Source organism: Rhinolophus sinicus, chromosome 15 (assembly GCF_057876585.1).
Source record: "Rhinolophus sinicus isolate RSI-liver-muscle chromosome 15, RSI-T2T, whole genome shotgun sequence".
NCBI classification, from domain to species: domain Eukaryota; kingdom Metazoa; phylum Chordata; class Mammalia; order Chiroptera; family Rhinolophidae; genus Rhinolophus; species Rhinolophus sinicus.
Genome location: NC_142515.1, coordinates 76,946,042 through 76,964,398, shown reverse-complemented (window position 1 = coordinate 76,964,398; position 18,357 = coordinate 76,946,042). Strand labels below are relative to the sequence as shown.

General features: G+C 44.5%; 1 protein-coding gene across 1 annotated transcript in view; it reads right to left on the bottom strand.

The window, feature by feature from the left end:
• ADGRE1 (adhesion G protein-coupled receptor E1) overlaps positions 1-18,357 on the bottom strand; it is a 55,698-nt gene that overhangs the window by 28,452 nt on the left and 8,889 nt on the right. The window contains exons 3-10 of the mRNA XM_019710826.3: positions 15,030-15,176; positions 12,467-12,622; positions 12,231-12,350; positions 9,905-10,051; positions 5,879-6,028; positions 3,796-3,936; positions 3,563-3,709; positions 2,375-2,463 (exon numbers count right to left, since the gene is read on the bottom strand). Of these exons, the coding sequence (XP_019566385.1) occupies positions 2,375-2,463; positions 3,563-3,709; positions 3,796-3,936; positions 5,879-6,028; positions 9,905-10,051; positions 12,231-12,350; positions 12,467-12,622; positions 15,030-15,176 (1,097 nt within the window). The remainder of the gene's footprint in view (positions 1-2,374; positions 2,464-3,562; positions 3,710-3,795; positions 3,937-5,878; positions 6,029-9,904; positions 10,052-12,230; positions 12,351-12,466; positions 12,623-15,029; positions 15,177-18,357) is intronic.

The following is an 18,357-nucleotide window of genomic DNA, read 5'->3' as shown; positions in this document are numbered from 1 at the left end:
CATGTGAATGGTGATATTACTCATTTTTTCTCCTTCAGGCTGGGAGAGAGAGATACCGGTGGCCCCTGTGGCCCAAACCCTCATCATCCAAGTTGAAAGGCTTTCTCAAGGCTTTTGTTGAAATTTATATCCAATGTCTAGTAATTCAGCAGGGGAATATTCTGATGGTTGAAGTTTCCTGTACAGGACCCTTCCTTACCACAACAGGCCAGATGATTCTCAGTGAGCAAACGCTCCCATCTAGCCTGTGTTTCCCGGGGTCCCCGTACACATGTGGTGGGCACAAACATCCAACATGGGGTTACCCCTCTGTGGGGGCAGAGCCCCAGAAAGTAGTTTACAGGCTCTCGGCCTCACGTGGAGGAGTGCTGGCTCGGGTAGTAGATGGCCGTCAGCTGTGGCTGATTGGCCGTCAGCTGTAGCCAGTTAGCCAATTAGCCGCTAATATAACTGCTGCGGCTATGGGAGAGAGGGAGAGAGGAGAAGAGAGGAGAGGAAGAATGGGGGCTAGCAAGAAGATGGCGGCTGGGCTGGCAAGCGTGGATGGCGGTTTGCGGACAGTGTGGATTCAGCCTCCAGTGAGAGTATAGTGCCGCCAGAGAGAATATAGTGGTATGACTCCCCTACCTATGGCTCCGTGGGTGTTCCTTTTTGGCCTCACCATGTCCTGCGTTCTTGTATGGGGAGCGGGACCAGAGACCCTGCAGACCTCCCTGCACGACAAATGGCGCAGCGAGCAGGGTCCCCCGCACGACACCCTCCCCACAGAGGTTGATGGCCAACCTAGGCTGTCCCCCAAGAAGCTTCTCACCCCTTTACCATTTCCCAGGTTTCCAGGCTTGCTCACCAATTGTGAAAATTTCCTGGGGCCAAGAGACTGAAAGAGGTTGACAACTCCAGAATGACACTGTGTCTCCCTGAAAATAAGACCTAGCCAGACAATCAGCTCTAATGCATTTTTTGGAGCAAAACGTAATATAAGACCCGGTATTATATTATATTTATATTATATTATATTATATTATATTATATTATATTATATTATATTATACCCGGTATTATATTATATTATATTATATTATATTATATTATATTATATTATATTATATTATATTATACTATATTATACCTGGTATATATTATATTATATTACATTTTATATTATATCATACCCTGTCTTATATTATAGTAAAATAAGACCAGGTCTTATATTAATTTTTGCTCTAAAAGACGCATTAGAGCTGCTTGTCTGGCTAGGTCTTATTTTCGGGGAAACACGGCATCAAGAGTTTGTTTATTAAGGGGACTTATGGATAGAAGCAGCATCTGTGGGCAGCGGTGAGACGACAGATCTTAGAAGGGGAGTGGAATTTGATACATACAGCCTCCAAGAACACAGGTGGCTTGTAGCCAGTGATACGCTTGTTAAGAGGTGTAGATCCAAAGCAGGAAACAACTTAATGGGCCTTCCTATCTATGCAAGAACATTCCTTTCAGGTGACACAGGCCCACCCCTTCTGGGGTGAATTTGTGGTCAGCTTGCTTCCTTTGACAGCATGGGTCATGTTAAGTACCAGTAATCATTTTGCCTAACAATTGTATGTATACTTTACAATGGCTAAAATGGTGAGGTTTTTTTGTTTTTCTTTTTAATGTATATTTCACCACAAAAAATTAAATAATAATAATAATGGTCCAAAGTTCATTGGAATTCCAAAACTAAATTACCATGAACTGGTACGATTTAATGTAGTGACATCAATTCCTGAAGATGCTCACGGAGACTACTCATTGCATCAACTTCATTAGAGAATCAGGACGTCCACATTCCCCTTTGCCTAGCCTGGGAGCTGTGTATCACCCACCCCATATCATACACATATAGCACCAACATCTTCACTGGTAGTGAGACTCCAACATCTTTTCTTCTTTTAGTAAAAGAATCCCCAAGTTTTAAATAGGCAAATGTCCTCCCTTCTTGGCTTTCTTTGTAGCTAAGTGTGACCAGGTGACTAATTTCTGGCTAATGAGCTGTAATAAGAAGTGATACTGGGTCATACTTTTAAAGGGAAGGACAGTGCCTTTCACTTCCCCTTCTCCCCTGTCCACCAGCTGGAATGCAGACATGATGGCAGGGGCTGCAGCAGCCATCTTGGACCACAGTGAGTGGGTCTTGTGTTAATGATGGCAGAGCAATTTAGGGAGCTATTATATTAGCTCTCAGCAGCTTACACTCAGATGATTACAAAGAGAAAAATAAACTACTGTCTGATTTAGGCCACTTATTTTTGCCTTTGTTGAAGGTGCAAACAATCTCCTACCTAAGTGATTTCTAGGAAATCTTCAAGAGCTAGAAACCTTCAAAAATACTTACATGTTCAGTCCCTGCCGCTGCTCCCCCTTGGCATAGCAGGACCCGCTCATTGTTGGGTATCACATCTTCTTTACACTTGAAGGGAACCCCTAGGAAGAAAACAAAAGCAACCAAATCAGACTTAACCACAGCAAGATATGACTAAATGCAAGTCTGATTCCATCACCCTCTGCTTAAAATCCATCCATTGCTATATTATGCAATGGTGGAAATAAATGAACTACACATTACAATATCAGGGACTCTGAGATGTTTTATAAAGCTTCAAAGCAAACAAAACCAAGCAAGATATTGTTTAGAGATATATGGGGGTGAAAGGGGTGGTGCTTTTTGAAGGGGATTTATAAACACAAAATTCCAAGCAGTTCCCTCTCAGGAGTAGACAAGGATATGGAATGGGGAAGAAGCATGCAGGACACACAACGGCATTAAAGCTATTCTACTTCTTGTGTTGGCAAGGGCCTCAGATATATTCATTTTGTTATTGTACTAAATTGCCTCCACATAAGTTACTTACATATTTAATGTCTAAAATAATCCATAATTTAAAAAATTTAAACCTCTCATGGTTCCTCATTATTCCCAGCAAAAAGACCCCAAAATTCTCTGCATGGCTCATAATGTCCTGCAGAATCTGACCTCTGCCCACCTCCTCAGATACAGCTAATGCCATTTCCCCTAGCCCTCCCCCTGCATTAGCCTGAGGGCCTTTGCATATGTTATAACCTGGAACACTGTGATTTCCACTCTTCATCTGGATAATTCCTGCTTTCCATCAAGCTTCAGCTTAAAAGCACTTGCCCAGAGCATATGAAATATCCCATTAGTCGTTCCAAAATGTGCTACAATTTTTCAATGGTTGCACTCATTGTGGTCATTAATTATGTGTGTGCTTTCTACTTTCTTCCCTAGACTATAAGCTACATGAGGGAAAATATCACTTCCATCATATCCAGGACTGAATCCTCAGTACCTAGTGCAGGGGCCTGTCTGATTAATTAACAAATTAATAGATGCTCCAAAAATAATTTATTGAATGAGTGAAATAATGAATGAGTAAATGAATGAAGAGAGAATGTGTAGATGACGTGAAAGTATGAAGAGAATCCAGAGGTTGGGTACAACGAGGATTTTACAGCCAAAGCAAGACACATATTCCATTGCCAAGACACACAAGGAGATTATTACGTTTGCAGCTGAAGTTGCCATATTTCCAAGAGCCTTCTGGATTGGGATGAAAGCCCACAATGCAGCCACAGCTGTAGGAGCCCAGGGCATTAATGCAGACAGAATTGGGACCACATGGCGATGGATCTTGGACACACTCATCAATATCTGCAAAGAACTCGAGAATATCAAACAACCTAAAGAGAACAAGGAGACACTTTTTTCCAAGGATGTCCAGACAACCCTCTGCTCACCTCTACATTTCACCTCTTGGTCTGTGAAGTTCAGCCATCCATTGCTTGATACATAGCCCGGCTGACAGGTACAAAAGTAGCTCCCAGGGGTGTTGATGCACTTTGCATTGAGAGGGCACTTATCCAAGCACTCATCAACATCTGTGGAGTAGAGAATAGGTGGGAGGCAGAGTTGGCCAACAACCCAATAAAATGCTTTCCCTTCAGAAGCACAAAGCTGTCATTCGAACAATGGCAGCCCAACCATGGACTATATTTCCCAGAACCCTCTGCATCTAGGTGGGGCCATGTGACTAGTCTTCACTATGGAACATGAAAGAGTATGACATTTATCACTTCTGGGACAAGGTGGTCAAGAGTGGGTGTGCCTTCTCTCTCTCTCCCTACCGCTGGCTGGGACCAGGGATTGCAAGTTCCTAAGGGATAGAAGAACCAAGACTGGACCACTATCCCACCTTGTGGATGAAAACTGCCCATTGGCCAAGTACATCTATGCTGGATTGCTACGAGAGTATGAAATTTCTATTATGTTAAGCTAGTGGTTCTCAACTGAGGGCAATTTGCCTCCCAAGAAACATTGGGCAATGTCTGGAGACATTTTTGGTTGCCATAACTAGGAGAGGGGTTGGGGTGCTACTGAGATCTAGTGGACAGAGGCCAAAGATACTGCCAAACATCCTACCATGCACAGGACAGCAACCCAAAACAAAGAGCCATCAGCCCAGAATGTCAATAATGCAAAGGCTGAGACACCCTGGCCTAACAAATACCGAGTGATGTCAGGTCACTGTGGCAACACAGGGTTACCTCTCCCCTTGAAGGTTTCTGAGCCACAGAGAATACATGGAAGCGAACATTCTAGAAAAAATCATTAGGAGGGAGGTAAGAACAAAATCTTTCACATTTCTATGTCAACTCACAAAACAGGAGGAACAAACAGGCAATATTCACTAGTCATTAGCATATGGTCCACTGCACTGGGCATTAATTACCACGGTAAGTTGGGACGAGAAATCTTTGTGATATGAATGTAGACTAATTTGGAGTCAACAGAGGACATGAAAATGGCCCATGGTTGAAAGATATGGAGAAGTGGTTTTTCTCTTGGTATCATGGAAAACATCTCAAACTAGGGAGTGAGCTCTCCACTTCCAGACATATTTAAGCATTGACTAGGCGAGCTCTTGTTAGAAATAGCACGGACAGAACTTATATTTTGCATATGGAGCTGAATTAGATGCATGGTTTTCAAAATTTTTGGCTGAGGAAACCTTTCTTCACGGGAAATGAAAGCTGAATAGGTAAGACAAATACAAGAGGTGGTAATTTGACTGAAAGGGAGGTGGGAATCCATGGTTTTGTTTTCTTGCCCTTGATGGGGACTCTGAATAGGTTCCTAGGAGCCTTTACAACTGTATTAATTTCTCTAAGGTCCCTTTCAACTTTATCACTCCCTTTTTCTGCTTCTAACAATGTCAGCAGCTAGTGAAGATCAGTAAGAAGAAATAGAACATTTCTAGTGGAAAGAAGCATAAATTTCCCCTGGGACTGAGGAATATAAAATGTGTTCTGCAGTGTAGGAGATACTCCAAGGATGGCCTCCATCAACTCTTGCACTTACTGTATACACATGCTGCTCTCCCAGCAAGATCAGAAGTTTATTTCTTCTTCCTCTGAACTTAGGCTGGCCCTGTGACTGTGACCAATAGAATGTGGTAGAAGTACCATTCTGGGACTTCCAAGCCCAGGCCTTATGAGGACTGGCATTTCTTTCTTTCTCTTTAAGCTTTCCTTCTTGGAAACCAGTTGACATGCTATCAGGAAACCCAAGCAGCCATGTAGAAATGCCATGGTATAAACTGGGGGGGGGTGTGGAGGGGGGCCAACTAAGCTCCCAGCCAGAGACCAGCGCCAACTGCTAACCACGTAAGTGAGGCCACTTCAGACCTGCTGGCCATCCTAGTACCCCATGTAGTCAACCCATAAAATCATGAGCAAAAACAAAGGGTTGTTTTTATAAATTACTACATTTCAGGGTCGTTTGACATCCATTGAGAATCCTTTGCACGGCTGGGAGACTTACCTGTACATTTGAAAGCCTCCAGTTGCTTGGGAGTCCACAGATCAGATGAAAAGAATCCAGGCAGGCAAGAGCAACTATATTCTCCCGGAATGTTGGTGCAGACGGAACTGGGACCACAAAGAGTTGAGTTTCTGGAACACTCATCCACATCTAAGCAGAAAATTGATCTAAGTCAAAGGGCTGAAGGATGCTGAGGCTGCAGCAACAGTTCATACCCCACCAGTGACAAAAGCCACTGGGTTCCCCTGGCTCCCAACTCACCTTCTTACACATATTTTCATTGCTATGGAAAGGAAGCGCTGAAGCATATTTATGACCCACACAAAGCTTCTGATGAGGTTTCCCACAGCTCAGGGTAAAACTCAAACTCCTCATTAGAACATGCGAGATCCTGAGGGTCTGCTCCCAGCTAAGCTCACTTACCTCATCTTCTCTTTCTAATCCCTTTGTAACTCGTAATCCAGATTCATTGATTACCTGTAAGTGCGTGAAGGTTTATTCTCTCTCACCTGTGTTTCCTCAGCCTCAAATTCACTCCCTTCTTTCCCTGGTGAACTTCAATTCCTTGCCAAGGAATCACTGTATTATTAATAATAACAACTAAGTGGCATCGTGGTAGAGGGCTGGAGAGCGTGGACATCTTGGGTTCAAAGCCTGGCTCTGTCCCTTATAAGCTGTGTTACTGGTTTTTATGGGCTGAATTTTGTCCCCTCAATTTCATATGTTGAAAACCTAATCCCCAACAGGATAGTATTTAGACCTGAGGCCTTTGGAAGGTAATTAGGTTTATATGATGTCATGAGGGTGGGTCCCCCTTGACAGGATTAGTGCCCTTAGAAGAGGAAGAAGAGATACAAGAGTTCTCTCTCTCTCTCTCTCTCTCTCTCTCTCTTCTCTTTCTCTGTCTCTGTCTCTCTCTCTCTCTCTGTCTCTGTCTCTCTCTCTCTCTCTCTCTCTCTCTCTCTGTCTCTGTCTCTCCCTGTGAGGCCACAAGAAGGCAGTCATCTGCAAGCCAGGAAGAAAGTCCTCACTAGAAACCAACCATGCCAGTACCCTGATCTAGAATTCTAGCCTCCAGAACTGTGAGAGGTAAATGTCTGTTGTTTAAGGCCCCTAGTCTTTGGTATTTTCTTATGGCAGCCTGAGCTGACTAATACACTGGACAAGAGAATTTATCCATGTGTCTCAGTTTTTCTACCTGTCAAGTGGGGATAGTAACAGAACCCACCCCATAAGGTTGTTCAGAGGATTCAATAAGGTGATATCTGTAAAGTGCTGAGAACAGAATCTGGGGCATAGCAATGACTATGTAAGGATTTGTTAACTAAAATTAAAAATTAACTGCTAAGATGTTGAGCTTTCTTTGTGGGAGGCACTGAGGTCGATCCTTTACAGTCATCAGTTCAATGAATGCTCAGAGCAGCCCTATGAGGTGCATATTAATATTATTCCCATTTTTCAGAGGAGGAAACTGAGGCTTCAAAATTGTACAGCATCACATAGCTCGTGAAAGGCCTAATGAGGATTTAAATCCAGGTCCTGTCTGGCTCTGGAATGTTTAGATGACACTTTCCCAGGGTGCCCTGAGTCTCAAAGTCTGGAAATATGATGATAAAATTGACGTCTGACCCATGCATGCCCACCCTGAGTGGCCAGAGGCTGCAGCCTGACTTGGAGGCAGAATAGCAACGTTGGTTGGAAGCATAGAGTGTGAAGTCACATCTAGGCACAGTTCAGATCCGGCTATCCTAGCTCCTGTCCATTTGACATTGGGAGAGTGATTTCACCACAATGGAGGCTCTTTTTCCTCATCTCTAAAATGGGAATAGGATTTACAGTCAAGATGGCAGAGTAGGTAAATGCTCTGCTTGCATCCTATCATGACCACTTCAAAATTACAACTAAACTATAGAAAAACCATCATTGAGAATCGCCTAAATTCTAACTGAATAGAAGTCCTAAAACTGAGGAAATACAGAAGAAGCCATTTTGAGACTGGTAGTAGAGATGGAGCTGCTGGTCCCCATACCCATCTGTGGCAGTTAAAAATCAGGAGGGATATCTCAGCTGCAAAGGTCTCCCTGAGGAGCAAGGGGTCCCAGCCCCATACCAGGTTCCCCAGTCAAAGTTTCCAGTGCCGAAAAGAGAAGTCCGCATAACTTCTGGCTGTGAAAACCAGCAGAGATTGTGACTGATTGAGATGGAGGGCAGCTGGAGTTCCAGGTGCTCCTCTTAAAGGGACTGTGAATGGACATACTCACTGATGGACTAAGAAGCCCTAAGGTTCAGCACTGGGGCAGTAGCTTGAGGGGTGCCAGGGACATGTGGGGAGAAACTGAATTGTTTAGCTTCAGGGCGAGAGAGGGAGGGGCAGCTCTTTTAGATAGAAGGGCTGGCAGAAGCTATGGTTGTTTTGTTGTGCCCTCCCCCGCACCCACCATGCAGATGCAGACAGCCACCACATCTGAGTCTCCATCAACCTGACTAACATCCTAGTGATTCCCTGAAACCCTGCACCACCCAACATGCTGGCCCATTCAAGCCGCTTCCAGTGAATTTTCAATACAAACGGCCTGTCTTGACTCATGCTACAGACTTTCTTAAAATCTCTCAAAGGTTCACAAACCCCAAACAAGCAGCATCTGGCTTCATTGTGCCCCATAACTCTTGCTAAGCAACCCCAAACCTAGCACTTGTGGCAGCAGGCCTTGGTTTGCAGATTAGCCTTTCCCAGGCACCTCCAAGCCCAGCACGGGTGGAAGACATCTGTGGATTGCTTTGTGGCTCATGCCAGGTGACCCCAGGCAGCGGACAGGCAGAGGCTGAACTTGGCCTGTGGTGGGGCCCCTCCCAGGAATCCTCAGTCAGCACTCCTGGTAGCTCACTTTAGAATAGCCAGAGCACCACCAGCCTACCTCCACAGATGACACACCCAAAGGGCAGACTGAGCAGGCACCAGAGCCCTGCTAAAGTGAATCCTTCTCCGTAGGCAAGATTTCATTCTTTTTTTTATGGCTGAGTAACGGATGGACCTAGTGGATATTATGCTAAGTGAAGTAAGTCAGACAGAGTTTGACTTATATGGGGAACTTAAAGAACAAAATAAATGAAAAAACAAAACAAAAACAGGCTCATAGTTACAGAGAATATTTTGATGGTTGTTGAAGGGGAGGGGGGCTGGAGGGCTGGGTGAAAAAGATGTAAGGATTAACAAGTACAAACTGGTAGTCACAAAATAGTCATGAGGAAGTAGAGAATATAGTCAATTATACTGTAACAACTATGTATGGTGTCAAATGGGTATTAGATTTATCAGGGTGATTGCTCTATAAGTTATATAAATGCGTAATCACTGTGTTGTACACCTGAAACTAATATATTATTGCATGTCAACTGTAATTGAAAAATAAAAAATTACTAAAAAAATAAAATAAAATGGGTATAAAATGTCACCAATACTATCACATTGTTGGGAGGACTGAAGGAGGTCACATATGAAAGAACTTACTGCCTTGGCTGAGATCCTGCCTCCAGGCCTTTGTACTGGCTGTTCACTCCTCCTGGAACACGCTTTCCCAGATACCCAATATCTCACTCCCTCACTTCATTCAGATCTTTTCTCAAATATCAACTTTTCAGCGTGGCCTTTCCTTGGTGAAAATTAGAACCCCAGCACTCTCGATCTGCCTTTCCTGCCTTATTTGTCTTCATCTCCTTTAACTATCTCTGACACATTTACTTTGTTTGTTATCCATCTCCCTCCACACTAGATGATAAGTTACAGGAGAACAAATATTTTTTCCTGTGTGTTTCCCCACTGTATCTACCATTCCTAGAACAGTGCCTCACATATTGTAGGTGCTCAGAGGTGTTTGGTGAATGAGTAAATGAATGAATGATTACTGGCTTCAGCTTTGCAGATGAGGGTTTCGAACACAGTCGAGATCCACCCGACTCCTCCTCCACCACTGCTGTCTTTTTGCAAACCGATTTGGACCTGAGTCCCCCACAGACCCCTTCACCTACCTTCACATGTCCCTTCTGAGATGTGGAAACTAATGTTTCCAGTGCTGGATTCAAATCCTGGGTTGCAGACACAAGAGTAGCTTCCAAGACTGTTGAGGCAAGTTGCATTCTCTGGGCAAGCTCTGGGATGGGCACATTCATCCACATCTGGTGAGTGGAAATGAAAACCCGGGTCCAGGCAAGTGAGGAACTGAGGACAGGAGACTGCACACAGGAGATCTACTCTACATGTCCTTAACTTGTGGCACACAGTGTTGCTGCTCCCCAATACCCATGTTCTCCCCTTCTTCCTAGCCTCCCTTGCAGTGAGGTGTGTCCAAGAGAATAAATTCTGGCCAACAGTATGTGAGCAAAAGGGTGACAAATTGCTTCACAGCATAATGATCATAGATTGCAGAAGTGTTCATGGTCTTTTACTCCTCCCAGTATCCACACCTTGGATGCTGATTGTGCAATGCAATGCCACTCCTCTCTTTAAGATGTGGGGTTTGGTTTCTCACCCCTTGAATCTAGCTGCCTCTATGACTTGCTTTGGCCAATAGAATGCAACAGAAGTGATATGGTGTCAGTTTCAAACTTAGCCTGCTAGAGGCTTGTTTATTTCTGCTCATTCTTGGGGTTCTGCCATATGACCAAGCCCTAGACTGGCCTAATGAACAATGAAAGACAATGTGGAAGAGAGATGGTTCATCCCAGATGAGCCCCAGATATGTGAGACAGCCCAGCCAAGATCAGCAAATCTGACTGTAGACTCACGAACAAGCCCAGTTGAGACCCAAAGAACTGACCAGCAGAGCCCAACCTCAGCTGCTAAGGCATGGAATTGAGAGTTAAATAAATGGTGGTTGTTTTTAGTCACTGACTTTCAGGGTGATTTGTTAGTCAGCCACAGCTAACTGCTGCAAATGGATTACAGAAACCAGAGATGACTTTCAAAATCTCTGACTCCAAGCCAAGGGGATATGATGAGGTTTGATCACTCCATGCCTTGCTTAATGAAGGCACCCTCTAAGAATGAACATGGGGAGTATAGGGCTGTACCAGACTCAGGAGGATGGAGCCCTGTCTCCAGGTGAGAATATTCTGGCTGCATTGCGGCGGATGAGTTCAAGGGGGCAAGACTGGAGAAAAGGAGAGACTGCTGCAACAATGGTGATGCTTGGACCAAAGATGGAGAAGAGTGGAGAGATTCAAGGCCTATTTAGCAGGTCAGTTCCCCAAGACAGGATGACTGATTTAACATGGAAGGCGAGGGAGGATTAAGGCTAACTCTCAGGTCTTAATTCGAATACCTTTTAGGAGAAAGTTCTGAAGTTTGGGTCTCCCTAGGACAGAGTTTCTCAACCTTAGTACTACTGACATTTGGGACAGGATCATTTTTACAGATGTAGCTGTGAATACAACCAACTCCACCTCTGTGTCCTGGATTTCATTTCATTTTTAATTTTCGTGCAGTGACCAACCTCACTGTCCTTAGCAAACACATCAAAGCCTTCTAATTGATGGTTATCTGTGTCCTTAAAATGTAGCCATAGGTATTTTTGTTAGTAATGGCTGGAATGGCACGACACCCGAGATAAATATCCAACTGATGATAATATTGATTATAAGCAATCCTTGATCACAAGACCACCAGGAGGTACAGCCCGTGGTACTACTTCATGCTTTGCCCCTTTGTCTTGTCAATTATTAGTACCAAGTATACTATAAAAAAGTACAGTATCAGGGGTCTGGTAGCGGAGAATAATCTGCCCAAAACTCCTGGGTGGTCTGTTCCATTCCGACCCAATCTTCCCGTAAGTAGATTACCCCATAATAAATTCTGTTATATTCTATGGAGTTGCCTGCATAACTCTTTGGTCTGAAGATGCCTTCTCATTACGGTGGCCATTACATTTTTTCCACACTGTCAGACAATTTTTTATTGTGGGGAGGCTGTCCTGTGCATTGTAGGGTGTTTAGCAACATCTTTGTCCTCTACCCATTAGATGACAGTAGTACACACAACCCCACCCCCACCACCAGCTGTGACAATCAAAAACATCTCCAGATGTGGCCAATGTCCTCTGAGAGAAAGATCACTCTACAGAGAGATTCCCACCCCGCCCCATACTCTCAAGTACTGTCTGACCCACTGCTTAACTCATAGGAGGCTCTCAACAGGAGTTCAACTTTAATAGCTGTGTCCTTGAGCAAATGAATTCACCTCTCTTAGCCTCAATTTTCTGATTCCTAAAATGAGGCTCATCATCCCTACTACATAGGATCATCAAATGAGGTGATTCTTAATTAAGTAGGAGAATAAAAAAGAGCAGGCTCTCTATACCTTCACAGCTGGCGTTGTTAATGATGAAACCATTTTGGCACTGGCAACTGTAGCTTCCCAAAAAGTTGACACACTCAGAATGCTCTGGGCAGACCCCACTGTTGAGGCATTCATTGATGTCTGAGAAGCAGTGGAAGAGAGTGAGCAGACAAAAAATTGGCTAAGGTTAGAAACACATTTTCCCAACTCAATGGTAGCTGCCCACCAAAGACCCATGCAGAGCCTGGAAGCATTACCTGTACAGGAGAAATGACCTGACTTTCCCGGGCTCCAGTTATCTCCAGTGGGAGAAGAGAAACCATGTGAGCAGCTGCACCTGTACCTCCCCGGCAGGTTTTTGCAGACTGAATTGGGACCACATTGTTGGGGTGTTTGAGAACATTCATCTATATCTGGACACAGAAAGAGTCATAGTTACAAATTTGCCTCGTCTTGTATAAAAGCTTTTTGCATTTTCCAAAGATGGTTGTAACAACGTCTTCCATTCCATATTCAATGTGAATTTGGGACTCCTTCCATCATGCAGTGGGGACTATACCCTCCCCATGAATCTGAGCATGCTTGTGACTGTCGTGGAAGTGACACTAGGTCATAAAAATATCATGCATTTCCACCTTGTTGTCTTGAGACGCTCATTCTTGGAATTTAGCTGTCACATTGTGAGGAAGCCCAACCAGCCATGACAAAGCAGCCCACTTTGGGGGTTACTAAGACCTACAGCCCATAGTCCTGGTGAAGCAGCCAGTCATCAGCCAGCACAAGCTTGCCAGCCATGTGACTGGGTCCCCTTTAAAGTGGATCCTCTAACCCCCACATGAGCCAACTCAACTGACACCGTGTGGAACAGAGACAAGCCATCCTCACCAAACTCAGCCCAAACTGGAGATTCATTTATGAGCAAAATAAGTGATTGTTGTTGGTTTATGCACTAAGTTTGCAGGTGGTCTGTTACCCAGTAAAGAATACCTTGCAAAGCCATCTCTAGGAATTTACTCATGAAAGAAGCTCCCATAGAATTATGCAGTTACGGTACCATGGGTTGGCCTTCCCTAAGTCTCTTTCATCCCTGCTCTGGCAAGTCACTCTAAATAACCACTTGCTATGTAATTATCATGCAAATAAAACTTCAAGCCAAATCTCTTACAGCTCTCTCCCAGCAAACTGGACCTCTCCTAGAGAGAAATCTGGAGCTGACACTGTATACCAAGATAAGATCACGGGGATCTTCATTCCAGGTTTGCTTGAAATTGCAAAACGTTAGAAACAACCTAAATGTCTAACAATAACAGGATGATTAAATTTGGAGCTGACATAAAGAATAAGGTAACATGTTCCTCGATTCGACAAACATCTATTGAATACTCACAATGTATCAGACACTGCACTGGGGGTCAAAGACAGAGTGGACAGAATCTTGGCTGTAGTATCCATCATTTTCTAGATGAGGAATGTTGATTTTACCCCAAATTTAAAAAGCAGTGCCCACCAACACTAACTGAGCTCACTGAATATCCCATGAACTCTAGCCCAAAGGAGGATGTTTGGGGCTTCCTGGGAACCACAATGATAGGAATGAATTATCTCATTCAGCAAACTACTGCCCACAGGTCAAATTCAGCCCACCGCCTGTTTGTGTAAATAAAGTTTTATTAGAACACAGACACATCCATTCATTTATGTATCATCTATGGCTGCTTTTGCAAAAGAGCTGGAGTGTTGAGTAATTATGACAGAGATCATATGGCCTAAAACCTCCAAAATATTTATTATCTGGCCCCTTACAGAAAAAGCTTGCAGACCCCTGATCCTAGTCAGAGGCACGGACAAATCTATGCTGTCAAGAAGAGCATTGGGGCCTAAATATAAGAAAGACAGACAAACAACTTAGTTCAATCTGGGAATTATTTGGGTTTATATTGTTTATGTTAATAGTAGCTCTCAGGACCTTGCATGTGCCTAACACACTACAAACATTATTGCACTTAATCTTCCCAACTATCCTTGGTGATAGGTGCTCTTAGACACCCATTTTACAGATGAAAACACTGAGGCTTAGAGAGATTAAATACGTTTCTCCAACACCTCACAACTAGAGTGTGACAAATAGGTAACGTGTTTGAGAGACTACCATTAGTCAGAAGGACCTGGGTTTGAATTCCAGTTCAAGTGAGTGATCCTAAACAAGTCACTTCAGCTCTCTAAGCCTCAGTTTCCTTACCTGTACAATGGTGAGAAGAGAGTATCCCACTGTTACACTGGATTTCATGTGAAAATGCACCTAAAGCCCTTCACTCGGGGCCTAGCACTTAAAAAATGTTAGAAATTCTTATTTTCTGCATGGAGAGGCAACAAGAAGGAGGGTCCCCAAAATAAAATCAACAGTTATTTCTGGATATTGAAAAAATGGCATGATTTTTATTTTTTATTTTCATTGCAATGCTAGTCTCATTGGAAACTTTAGTGACCAAGAATCATTTCCATGATAAAGAAAGGGAGGTGGGGGGGGGGGAGAAAGGAAGGAAGGAAGGAAGGAAGGAAGGAAGGAAGGAAGGAAGGAAGGAAGGAAGGAAGGAAAGGAAAAGAAGGAATTGAATGAATGAATGAATAAGGGAGGGGAAAGGAAGGGAGGGAGGGAGGGAGGGAGGGAGGGAGGGAGGGAGGGAGGGAGGGAGGGAGGAAAGAAGGAAGGAAGGGAGGAGGGAAATATTGTTTGGGTAAAAAGTCAAAGTACCTACATCTGACAGTTTCCACCTGATTTTCTATCAAATGATGAAGGGTTTTGAGGGGGTGTGAACTCACCTTTGCATGTCACTCCTGGGCCCTTGAACTGCACCAGTCCATTGCTTGACAGGAAGCCTCCTTTGCAAGTGCAGTAGTAACCTCCTACAGTGTTGGTACAAGTGGCATGAGATGGGCACGTGGTGGTGTCCGCACACTCATTCACATCTAGGCAGCATAGAAGGAAGAGCTTATGTTAGAGCGTCAGAATGGGGCTCAAAGGTAACCCAGTGTGAGAGGGTGAAGAGACTGTTGTCGGTTGAATTGTGTCCTCCAGCTGTCCTAAACCCTGGTCCCTAATAATGTGACCTTATTTAGAAGGTCACATCTTTGTAAATGTCATTAAGATGTAAATTAAGATCATACTGGAGTAGGATGGTCCCTTACTCTGATATGACTGGAGTACTTATAAAAAAAGGAGTAGAGGTACAGAAACATAGGAATAAGACCATGTGACAACGAAGGCAGAGATTGGTGTGATGTGTCTACAAGCCAAGGAATGCCAAGGATTGCCAGCAACACCAGAACCTGGGAGAGATGCCTGGAACAGATTCTCCCCTAGGGTCTTCAGAGAAAGCACCTTGATTTTGAACTTCTGGCCTCCAGAACTGTGAGAGAATAAGTCTCCATTCTATTTAATTTGTTACAGCAGCCCTCAGAAACTGATACAGTGACCAAGGGAGCTCATCAAAGACCTTGAAGATGCTAGACCCTTCCTTCTCAAAGTGTGGTCCATGAGCCAGTGTCACCAGTAGAGAGTTTGATGGAAATCAAACTCTCAGGCCCTGCCCCAGAACTACTGAATCAGAAACTGCATTTTAACAAGATCCTCGGGTGATTTGTAGGCCCATGAATATGTGATTCACTGACCTGGACCCTCACTACTCCTACTGGTCTGTGGACCAGTAGCCTTTGCATTGCCTGGGATCCCCAGGAGAACAGCAAGTCCAGGGAGGGACCTGAGATACATTCTAGCCCATCTAGTCCTAGGACAAGTGGTTTCACCTCTCTGTACCTCAGTTTACCTGTTTAGCCTTCACCCTCATAGCCAATGAGTCCCTGCCCTAATGATTCTCCCTCCAAAATATCATTTGACATCTACCCATTTCTCTCCATCTCCACAGCTATGCTTGGTACAGATCTTCCTACATTCATTCCTACATTCTCAATGTCCCCTGCAAACATCTCTAAATGCAGATTTGATCATCCACCCCCATTCCTCCATATAACCCTCCCTGTTGCCCTCAGAATTAAAATCCAAATTACTGGGGAAGATCCAAAATGGCAGAGTAGATAAACACTGTGCATGCATCCTTCCATGAACACATTAAAATTACAACTAAATTACAGAACAATAAACCTGGAAAACCATCTGAAGTCTATCCAAACAGAGGTCCTGTAACTAAAAATATAAAGAAGCCACGTTGAGACTGGTGGAGATGCAGAATGGGCCCCAAACCTCTGTGTGGTGGTTGAGAATCAGAAGGGATATCTCAGCTGTGGAGGTTCCCCCAAGAAGAGCAAAGGACCCCAGCCCCACACCAGGCTCCCCAGCACAGAATACTGGTGCTGGGAAGAGAAGCCTCCACATCTGGCTGTAAAAAGCAGTGGGGATTCCGACCATCTAGGTCAGATGGAAGGCTGCAGGAAACCCAAATATCCTCTTAAATGGCCTGGGAACAGACACACTCACTCACAGCCACTCACCCTGGGCTCCAGTGGAGGGATGGTGATTCGGGGGGTGTTGGAGGCACTCAGGGGGGACAGACTGAGGTGTGCGGCTTTGAGGAGAGGGCTGGAGGACAGTCACCATTTTCCCTATGAGGGGTCCTCGTCCTGTGCAGTTGACAGGCGGGCGCCGTCTTTCCTGCGTTGAACCCTCTCACCATGCCCATGGCCAAATCTGAATCTGAATTGGTCTGGTGAGCTCCATCTGGACCCTGCCCCACCCAACTCCCCAAAGCTGGAGGCACTTTCTCTATGCAGTCAGCCCCTCCCACATTGTACTCTTTCTTGGAAAACTATCGGAGTCTACCAGGCCCCAGGAAGGCAGCAACGAGCCTTGGTGTGCTCTGAGACGTTTCCTGAGTTGCTCCAGGCTCGGCACTGGCACCAAACAAGAATTTACATTAACCTGGTGACCACAATTCTTCCCACTCTAGTGACTCCCTGAGACCCTGCCTCACCCAACTTGCACACTGCATGAGGCGCTATCAGCCACTGACCCTTAAGGGAGATGGCATGTGGCAGCAACCCTTGGGGCATTATGGCTTTTTGTGGAGCTACCTCAGGCCAAGTGCTGGTGGCAGACATCCTCAGTTCACAGTGTGGCATCTCCCACATACCTCCAGGTTTAGCATAGGCAGCAAACAAGTGCAGATCACTTTATGGCTCTTACCAGGTAGTCCCCAGCCAGTCGCAGGCAGTGGGTGACCTGGGCCTGCACCAGAGCCCCTCCCAAGAGGCCCCAGAACCAACATACTTGGAGGTTGGCTTCAGACCACAGCAGAGCACTGCCCAATTAATCCCATATGCGTCATATACAAAAAACAGTTACAACAGGCACCAGAGCCAGCTGGGGCAAATTCCACTCAGTGGGGTAAGCCCCCTACTCAGTATTCCATAAACTGTGGACATAGCCAAACCCCAGAGTCAATCAGTCTGTCGGTCAATTCCATTCACTGATGTGCCAATAGCAATCCAGGCTCAACTATAACAGAAGGGAACACACAACCCACACAAGGGACACTCCTGGAGTACCCAGAACAGATAACCAGGTGCCAGGGTCCCACAGGACACTTACTACATAATACCATCCAGCTAAGACTGGGAGGCATAGCAGATCTACCTAATATATAGAAACAAACACAAAAAAGCAGCCAAAATGAGGAAACAAAGAAATGCATTCCAAATTAAAGAACAGGAGAAGACTCCAGAACAAAAGAACTAAATGAAATGAAGACAACCAACCTACCAGATACAGAGTTCAAAACAATGGTTATATTGATGCTCAAGGATCTTAGTGAGAATATCAACAAAGAGATAGCAAGCATAAAACGAGGCATCAAAACCGTAGAAAAGAACCAGTCAGAAGTGAAGAATTCAATAACTGAAATGAAGAATGCACTAGAATGAACCACTAGCAAACTAGATGAAGCAGAGGAATCAATCAGCTATTTGGAAGACAAGGTAGCAGAAAACATCCAATAGGAACAGCAAAAAGAATTTTTAAAATGAGGATAGTTTAAGAGGCCTCTGGGACAACATCAAATGTAACAACACTCACATCATAAGGGTACCAGAAAGAGAAGAGAGAAAGCAAGGGATTGAGAACCTATTTGAAGAAATA